At 39.1% G+C, this 10,703-nt stretch overlaps 1 protein-coding gene across 1 annotated transcript in view; it reads left to right on the top strand.

Annotated features, from left to right (window-relative positions):
* The window catches only part of LOC108800065, a 45,328-nt gene that overhangs the window by 13,804 nt on the left and 20,821 nt on the right, over nucleotides 1–10,703 (top strand). Inside the window, exon 2 of the mRNA XM_018572006.1 lies at nucleotides 44–786. Within this exon, the coding sequence (XP_018427508.1) occupies nucleotides 44–786 (743 nt within the window). The remainder of the gene's footprint in view (nucleotides 1–43; nucleotides 787–10,703) is intronic.

The following is a 10,703-nucleotide window of genomic DNA, read 5'->3' as shown; positions in this document are numbered from 1 at the left end:
AGTTGTAATCTAAATATATATATATATATATATTTTTAATCAGGGAAGAAAGATGGTTCGTCTGACGGAGAGGTAGTCCTGACTCACATGAAAAAATTAATACATGATTACGACAGTGACCCACTTGGATCCCAAAGTTTAAATGGAGATGCCTTAGTTCACAACGACACAGCTTCTGACTGCCCATCAGATGGGCCAGTTAAAGAATCCAGCACATGTGGCATGGTGGTATCTGATCCCCTTCAGCAGCTCAAAAGACTGTATAAGTTTGAGTCAGAGGATTCTGGAGTAGAGATGCCAAGTGGAGCCAATTCACCCTCTACACCTAAAGGATCAGAGAAGAGTTTTGTGATGCACAGTAGAGATTCCTCCTGTGATTCAGGGGTGCTGAGCGCATCATCTTCACCTACGGTAGGCCACATAGAAATAAATGCAGGTACAAACGAACAAGACACCAATAACTTTCTTTCTGATACTGAACACTGTAAGGAGTATACGGACAAAGTCAAAGATGATGCTGAAGACCAAGAAAATACCATAGAAGATTTTATTGACTGCCAGGAAGAGGAGGAATTGGATTTGCCACCGTGCAGTGATGAAAATGACTGCACAGACAACGCATTGTACAGTACAGCACACTCATCCGCAATAGAGGAAGACACCAAAGTTGTGGATGACTTTTACAAGGACACATTTGAGGAAATTCAGGGTTTGCATCAGTTGAAAAGAAGTCCAACAAGTGACAGTCTGGATGAATATATGGACGAATGTTGTCGACTGAGTGAGGTAAGGGCATTCCACACTACAATGGGTATATCCAATTGTGTAATTATGCTACAATTATGTTGTTGTCTACAATATCTACATACAGTATGTTGTGAAAATAAATTTTGTTTATGGACTATACAGAAATGCAGATCAACAAGGCTACATGCAATTTCCCCATAAAAATAATGAGAACTAAAGTACAACACCAGCCTATTTTTAGCTTTCGAGAGAGTGGCAAGGGTTAGAACCAATGTCAGATTTGTATTGTTGCCTGTTTTTCTACTTTCTATCCCAATGTCATGAATGTATGTAATGTAAATCTCACAAACAGGGACATGGAAGGCAACAAAAACCTGGTAGACATTGTAACCCTCCTCCACTTAACAAATAACAGCGCTTTTATTGCTCTATTTGGTCACATTGGAGAAATTCTCTTCAATCCTTGTCAGATGGGGTTGGTAACTCTTCCACATTCTAACAAAAAAAAAAATCAAAGACGGGGCTACTTTACACCTTTATTGATCTGGCTCAAGTTAGATCAATCGGATCTTTGGAATGTTGATTGATTTAGATTTCCTAAAGGATTTGTGAATGTTCACACAACTAATTGTTTGAACTTCTACTTCAGTTTTCCAATTACGTGCAGATAAAAAAAAAGGAAACAGATTTTCCTTTTATATAACTGGATAATTAAAGTAAATCATGAAATATTTATTGTAGGAACTATATGTACGGCCGCCATAGTACAAACTGTAATTCTTTCATTTTTTCAGTTGAATCAGATTAGTGGCTGTATTCAAGCTTTCATAGTTCTCACTTGTGACACGTTCATACTTGAAGCCTGTTGCACAAAGTGACCTGAATATAATTTAGTACATAGCCTAAGGCCCAAGGATATACTTTTGAACTCAACTTGAGATCTCAGACTGTACAGTTCTGGAAAAGAGTGCATCATAATTATCTATGCAGCAAATGCAGCTGCTTGACTTGAGTGATGAGTTTTTGCACCTTAGAGAGATAGAATAATAATATCATAGTTACATTTTGCTATGTGGCAGAACCTCCACGTCCAGCTTGAGGTACAAAAGATCTCTTCGATTCTTCTGGTGCAGATAACTGCATATAGCATGCAACCAGTTTTCCAAGTATTTTCATATGAACACAAACTTAATGTGTATCTAAAGCCACATTTCTTTTAGTTCTAGACAATATAACATAGCGTGATTGGAAATCCAAATGTAATTTACATTATCCAAATGTACCAGAACAAAGGGGGAGGGGAAATATTTCAATAGGGGCACCTGTTCCTGTGGCAACAGTCTCAGAAGAGGTTTCCCCAAAATTTGAAGAGATTTTCTGTTGTGTGTCTGGGACAGGAGGTGAAGAGAAATCTCTGTAATGGGACACAGACAGAAAAAAGAAAACTGACAATTTAACTCTTCCCTACTCTATCCAAAACTTAAAAAAAAGGTTTGCCTTTACATATATACATATACAGTATATAGTATAACACATTAGGTCTTATTTTCAGGGGATGCCTTATTTTTTTTAATGTGCAACAAAATGTACAGCAAACCAAAGTTATCTGGTGTCACTCCGCCTGTCACAGTAGCTGGCGCTATAGAGTAAGTATCGGCTAATGCGGCTCTGCTCCCTCCGCCACCGCAGCCTTGCTTTCTACAGTGCCTCCTTCCTTTGCCATCAGGGACAGCGGTGCAGCAGTGGGGACATCAGACAGTGGACAGCGCGGTAAAGTACAGTACACATTACAGTGCAGTACCTATTACATTAAGCAGTGCCTACAGGGGGACAGCAGTTAGTGTAGTATGGTACTGGAGTGCTCCCTGTCACTGTGCTGGCCGGAGGGAGTCCCCTGTCATCCCCTTAATACAGTGTGTCCCTGCAGGCTGATACCATCTCTCCTGCTCTTCAAGTTCCCCCTCACATGCTACCACCAAACTAGGTCTTCTTTTCGGGGTAGGTCTTATATTACAGAAAAATAGTACTAGGTCTTACTTTCAGGGTAGGTCTTATTTTCGGGGAAACAGGGTATCTATATATATAGATATATATATATATACAGTATATCTCAACAGATTAGGCATGTGCCCATTGTGTGGGCAGTTAAACAAGTTCTTACTCCATTCCACACAACACAAATGAATTTGCTCCACAAAAGGTACTCAACACTGGTGAGGGCAATGCCCAGAGTAAAAGGTTCTCTTTTATCTTTCTGTTTTAATATGGCCACCCAGCACCAGAACCTATTGAGAAGGCCATCTTGTGATAAAATATAGATCATCAAGCTGTCATCATATCTTCCATCTCTGTGTAGAAAAATGTAAAGATCATGAAACAATGATAACATGTGCCACTGACATTCCTTGCGCGTTTTATGTATTCTATAGATGGGTTCCAAGTTTAGTATAGTAACATATGAGACTGTTTGCTGTAATAAGCACCATATCTATCAAGGAAACAATGCTGCTGACTAATCAAAAGATTTCTTTGATCATCCAGTGCTTGGATCTCTAGCCAGCCGTCTGAGTCTTTAATGTCTTGTACAGTAAAGCCTTGCATTCAAATTAGCAGGTTGTTGAAATAAACACCTCTCCTTCCCCTGTAGTAATTACAGCCAGCCGCAGCCAGCAGTGTGATTTAACAATAGTGGTTACATAGCATAAAAAGCATGGCCCATATAGTTGCCGGCCGCTCGGCCAGCTTCGTCTTTCAGCACGGCTCAGCGCTCGACTGAGCCGCTCGGCCTTGATCGGGAGCTGTACGGGCTATTGTGAATAACCCGTACAGCACCCCCTCGGTTCTCCTGAACCGAAGGGGTCCTGGTGCCGAAGCTAGCCGAAGGATCGGCCGAAGCTACGGCCAGATCCTTCGGCAGCTTTGTGAATAGACCCCTTAGTGTGGTCTGAGGGATAAGGAAAACAAAATTTCACCTAGAAGCATCTGTGTCCAGTTCTGAAAGGAAGAGGAAAACGTTTTCCCAGTACCGAGTGGCAAACTAACACTACAGAGTTTGATAACAGTTCGTTATTGGTAGCTAAGCCTGTTGAATAAGTGCATTCTGGACATTTGACAAATCCATGTCTTTTTGACAAAAGAAAATATTTGAGCTTCTCAGATAACTGTAGTTATTGTAACCGGTAGAATGTGTCAGAACGCTGTGCGTTATGGTGCTTATTCCACTGTTAAAGTAAACCTGGGCATTTTTGGCTCAGAGAAACAATAGTGATTTAGCATCATGGCATTGGCATAATGCTATATTTAATATACTCATCCTAGGCCTGGAAATGCATGTTGGCAATGCTGGTATTAGTAAAGATATAAAAGGAGGGGAGTGAGAGGTAAATTGATGATACAGCACCCCTATAAATACTATTACACAAAACAACTTGAAGAAAACCTGGGGCTTTTTAGGTGCCACAAATAGTACATATTCATGTTCTTTTCTTTAAAAAAAACTAATTTTATTAATACATTTAAAAAAACAAACACTTTTTGCCACTTCAAATACCGGTTACACATAACAAATCTGGGACAAAAATAATGGCATATACATATCTTGGCCAAATTATTTTGGCTTGAGCAGACTATGAATAGTAGTAGGCTCAACGCATTTTGCGAGTTTGTGCTTCTTGAGGAGCCTTATTGAAAATCTACAATTCAATAGATCACAAATGTCATACAAACATGCTGTGCAAATACAATCTATCACATAGGGGAATTATACATAGCAAATTAAAAAAAAAAAAAAAAAAAAAACATACACACAATCTTTGCATATTATTTAAAGTATTTTTAATATGCTTTTTTAAAATGTATTAATAAAATGAGTTTTTCTTAAGAAAAGAACATGAATATGTACTTGTTGGCACCTAAAAAGCCCCAGGTTATTTTTAAGTTGTTTAATGCTGGTATTAGGACTAAGCTGAATGTGAGCTGTTGTGGACTGGTCATAGCTCACATGGGCTGCTCTCTGGAAGCACAGCATTAATGTGTGGAGTATCTTGATTCCCTAATTCAGGCACATGGGGTGCCTTAGCCCAGACCCATTCCATCCCAATGGATGCTGCAGCTGCAGCACGCCTTGTGCCCACAGTATCCCCTACATTCCCATGTATATTAGTGTACAGTCACAGTGAGAAGCAGAGATGTTTAGGGTTGGCAAATGAATATGGAATCCAGGTGCTAGCTCCACTGACCACATAGTTACATAAATTTCAACGTAGAACCGCACATCTGACAGTTCATTAAAAAAATCTGATATATTTCAATAAATCTGATTTTATATGAATTGTCAGATGTGCAGCTCTACGTTGGAATTTCAGGATTTTGTTACACCAGCGTATGTTTGGAGCCTGCACTTGATTGATGTGATTGGTTGGGTTGGTGTTGTTCGAATTTGGGGATTGAGCAATGTATATTTCAAAATTCAACATAGTTACATAGTATGGTTGAAAAAAGACACAAGTCCATCCAGTTCAACCTATAGAGAGAAAAAATTTTACAGTTACAAAAGTTAGGTGCCAGGTGTAATTTTTGTAAGGAGCATTGAGTCATTCTGCCTATTTCCTTTGTCCCCAGTCTGGCATTTACATGCCTCCTAACGGATGCAGGCTCGGCACACAGTACTCCAAGCAGTAATAAGATCATCTGTATTGTCTTATTACAATTGGAAGCACATACGTTTTTGTGAGTCCTGCAACTTGCCATTGTAGATATTGCACATACATTTGTTTCACACCCTAGCGTGGTTCATTTGTTCCTATTATTAGTACTCCAAGCAGAGTGCTACCTAGTCCTAGAAGACTGCCCACCCCTACCGCCACTGAAGGCAGAAGAAGAAGCTGCTGTGACAGCAACAGACTGGCTGAAGACTGCAGGAAAAAGATATGTGTAGAGTTTTTATTTAAAGTAAAGAAAAAACAGGAAAGGTTTCAGGGGCAGGGTAAAGCAAGTGATCAGGGGGCTCCTAAAGTAGTATTAAACTCTCAATCTTTTTTCTGTTATGAAATCAGATCAAACAAATATACATTGCCCAGTAAAGTATTTCTTTAGATTGTTGCCCAAGCACTTACAGTCATCATGTTTCAAAACAGCCTTCTCCAACTCTCTATGTTTGGTTTCCCTGAACTTCCTGATCAGTACAGGATCACAAAGGGGCAGAGAAGTCTCCAGCAGCTGTCCTTCTACTTGTTTGAAGAGAGAAGGAAGGAGGAGAGGGGAGCAGGGAGCAGATGAGTGGCTTGTCTTACTGTGCCTGTGTGTTTGTGGATACACATTCAGCTTACTAGCACACACAAGGGTGGCTCCATAGGATCCTGCAAAGGAAAGGAGCAACCCTAAAACAGGAGATCAGCTGATTCTGCAGGAAACTAAAAGGTTTACACAATAAGGAGCAGTATCCATCATAAGTGGTTTAATCAGCATTTGAAATAGCTTAAAACCATTTTGCACTTTAAATGCTATTGTCCTTCTTTTAGCATAAGGACTAAAGCCGGAAGATAGCAAATTAGCAATTTGAAGCTTCCTTCCAGCTGAGGCACTTCTACAACTGGAACGGATTAAGTTTCAAGAAAATGCTTTTGGAGTCCTGTACATTTTAGGTTTGTAAATGTCCTGACTTCCGTCATTAGGCTGGATCCAGCATTGTGCCTCAATCCATACATTCCTATTTAAGAGCTCAAAAGCATTCCGCCTTTTAAGCAGTCCCTAATTAGCGGCCATTGGAGGTTAAAGGTTTCAGGCCAGGATGACACAATACATATAAAACATTTGATTCATAATATTTAAACAATCCACTGTAAAGGTTTAAAGGTGGTGTAACTAATATCTGCAATATACGGGGAACACATTGCTGTGTTAATCAATTACCTTTGTTCTGACATTGTTTCTTTCTGAAGATACATCAACTTGTTCAACTCAGGTTCAACGTCGTGTATATAATTTAGATTTCAAAGTCAGTAAAGACATCTTTGTTGAATGGGGTTTTAGGAAGAGGTTGGCGCCCCTCCAGCCCTCCTTGCCTCCATACTTCAGAAGCCCACGTATAGCCTCAATGCTGACAGACACTTGTTTTAATGTTTAAACATTACCATTGCTGAGCTTTTAAAGCAATCTCTTGTCATTTATCTGTAGAAGAAAAAAGACGATTGTGACAGAAGTTATTGTGCTTGGTTAAACATTTATTTTCAGATGACATTAATCTCATGAGAACACAGTAAACATTGCTGAAGAAATTAAACAGTATTAAAGGATTGGCTGATATGTGTACTCTGTGACTCTCTGGGTTTACTCATAGTAGATCATATGATAACCTTTGTGTAATACTGACCCTACATGTGCAGATTTCTAAGGTAAATTAGCCTGCAGGGACACGGTAGAATGCTCAACTACCCGTGATGCAATGAAAAACATTATCATTTTATTTTTAAAGCAAGTAATCCATCCTGACAGTTGAAAAATGGAACATGTTACTTGTGCTGTGGTATGACTGTTATGCTGGATCCTATGCGATTAGATATGTATACAATGAATCAGGCAGACAAGCAATAAACTTTTTGTGTAATCTCTTTGTTTTACCATACAATTTTCATTTCCATTCTTCTTATAAACACATCTGTCTAAACTGAACATTGAATTGTGAAATTGCCAGGTTGTTTATGCAACCATTCGGGGTGAATAGTGAATGGACAACAGAAGGTCTCTCAATACCTTCCATCTGATATACTTGTGTTTGCTGGCTGAACACTGTTCAACAACAGGTGAATTATGCTCTTGTAGGGCTCATACACACGGGTTCCTGGGCCCAACCAGTCACATCAATCAGGTACAGGCTCCAAACATACGGTGGCGTAACAAACCTAAAATGTAGACGTTTTTCCCCACCCAGGAGCCACAGGTGTTGTGTACACCCACCCATAAAAACTAATGGCTGTACACGTAAACACACGCATTTGTAAAGGCATAGAACCCCAAACACTGACTGTCTATGTTCACAGTTGTACATCTTTATACAAGTACCCCGTATACCTGTGTACAGCCACATACAGCTATTAATTGCTATGAGTGGCTGTGGCTCCCAGATGGAGAAGGACATCCACATTTTACATTGCATAGCCCCAGGCGCCCATGTGTGCGAGCCCTTATTTAAAGTACAGGAAAGAAAATAACACTTCTGTACAGACCCAGATAAAAACTATTTAAACTAGAACATATAGCTTGCATTTGTGCACACAGGGTATATGTCAGAGGAGCAAAACATGGGTGCACAGTTTGCACAGACCCAGTACCTTATGTAAACTGAAAAGTACTGGTGGTGGAATCCATGCTCTGTGTACATCATAGCCCGGATTTACATCAGTATTAAATATAGGCCATAAGCTTGTAGTAAGAAGGATGTACAGTCTTATCACTGCTGCAGGCAAGATGATGTGTCCTTGAAGATGTGTCTGTTTAGCCTGACAAAGAACATAATTTTGAATAGAAACCGGAACTCTCCTTTTCATGGGAAAATATATTTGAACTTTATTTTACAAGATGAATATATAAGCACGGTCAATGCCCTTTAATTTAAACCCTTAAGTGGCTGTCGTAAATATCATATAGCAGTTTTCCCAAGATTTCATTACTCATCGTTTAAAATGCAGATGGTGGGACTGTGCCTGGGGTTACCACCTGTTTATCTAGACACAAAGGCATGGGCAGCACTGACTTACTCAACACTCACTTCTTATTTTTACATCTTTCTTTGGAACTCATATTCTCTCAAGCCCCATCATTTCCTGTGTAGGAAATAGCAAACATGTTGCTATTCCAGCGACATGAAAGAGAGAAAAAAAATCTATTGCAGAATTATATTAAACTTGCACATTATGCTTAAAGATAGGCTAGGTAGACTACAGCATCTCATCATAAAATATGACAATACTTTAAAGAGTGATTGATCCAGAATTTTTGATCACAGAATTTTAACCACAAAAACATATTGCAATAAAATATGCTTGTATAACCCTACATCACCCATATTGTTTTCCTACGGTGCTCATGTTATTGTTTAGAGGTTGTGAAGAAAATAATGTAGGCTTCTAGTCATGTCTATGCGTATAAAACTTGTTGAATGCCTTCTTGGTGGAGTGAGGTGAGTAAGTAAAATATGTGAAATTATGGTAAACTTTATGGGCCATTCTCTGCATCTATCTCCTGAACGTCCTGTGATCGGCATGTCCATATCTTTGGAGATCAGTGATCTCTTGTAGGTCTATTTACCCATCTTCTAGGGTAGGAGAGCAGTCTTACAGAAAACCGATTAATCAACAGGACAGGAGCACAAAGGAAACTATAATCTTTCCACTATACAAAAGCCCAGTTGGTGGACCTGCTTAAAAACAGACATACTGTATATGGCCTGTAATTGTTGCAGGCAGTTCATCTAATTTTTAGTATAGCTCTTGAAGACTGAGCAACGAATGGGCCATCTAAGGAGCAATAATGTGTTTCTGACTATCAGAAGTGCTCTTTATTGCACTCAGAGATTATGCAATCTGAAAAAATCTGTCTGGCTGGGACATGTTTTTGTCATTTGTATAGAAAGAAAGGAACATACCACATGTACATTATATGACTAGCAGAAAGTTTTGGGTTCTGGTGGTTGAGTGATTTGAGGAATGTCTCACCACCAGTCACTCTCAGCGAGACATCTGCTCACCATTTATAGCTAGCATTTGAAAATACAAACATTTTGTCTTTCCAGTTTTGAGTTTATATGTGTGTGCTTCTTTACTCTACTATACCTACCTATAACTTACCAAATGGAAAATGGCAAACTTTCAGTTTAAGTCTATATATGAGTAAAAGTATTGTGTTATAACCAAAGTCCTAAAGAATCTAAAAAAAACAGCACTTGTCTCTAAAACCACAATTTAAATCTTATTTAGTGGAAAATAAGGTAAAAGCCATCATTTATGCAATGTCCTTCATCTTTTTGTTTTTAATACAAGACCCATTTACTTTTTCTCACTTCTTCATGCTGTGAGATAAAGCGGAGATTCAGACTGAAGCATACCATACTGAATTTACTATCCATTGTTAGTCATGTGACCTCATCTTTATTTCATCAGATGATTCAGTACACAGGCTGTCAGAACATCAGGTCTTTGCGCATATCCTGAACTTCATCTTGGAGGAAGCCAGGAACAAGAAGGGGATAATCATGCTGTGAAGTTGTTCCCAGCAGTGCCTTTCATTCCTGACTAGTAGGATGTTATGGAAAAAAATTCAGCTTGGACAATGCTTTGTACATTCCGCAGGGAATTGGGGTTTTACACAAAGCAAGGAGGATTCTGGATACATTTATCATTGTTACGTCATGTTTGTTTTTTAAGGGAAACAAAACCCATTACATTATTAAAATAGATAAAATTGTATGAAAAACAAAGGGTACATAATATAAAATATGAACGTGGGTCTTTGGAAAGTTGACTAAATTAAACTTTTGAAGTGAACAATGTATTTTATGTCCACTGGCTCGTTGTGAGAATATAAACAAGAAACATTTAAAAAAAAAACGCACAGCACAACCTCCTTCAAGAGAAAGCCATTCTCTTGATGAAGTCCGAACATGCTGAGCATGTTCGGACGACCCGAAGCCACACGAAGCAGGCCGATGTACGGTGGATTTCAGCCGATGTACGGCTGAAATCAGCCATACCAGCCTGAAGTGAATAGCCGAACAATGTTCGGCTCACTCCACTTCTGATCGGTCATTCACTCGGCTGCCCTCGGCAGCATAGTGAATAGACCCCTATGTGACAAACTGCATTGAGAACATGCTGTCAGTTTTATTTTTTCTTATTTGTTGCTTGTAGCTCAATAAAGAGCTATTTTTACATCTGTTTTGCTGGTTATACTCATTTCTACAA

The sequence above is a fragment of the Nanorana parkeri genome, unplaced genomic scaffold (genome assembly GCF_000935625.1).
Source record: "Nanorana parkeri isolate BGI_ZX_2015 unplaced genomic scaffold, ASM93562v1 scaffold1898, whole genome shotgun sequence".
Classification (NCBI taxonomy): domain Eukaryota; kingdom Metazoa; phylum Chordata; class Amphibia; order Anura; family Dicroglossidae; genus Nanorana; species Nanorana parkeri.
This window is presented reverse-complemented; position numbering and strand designations above follow the sequence as displayed.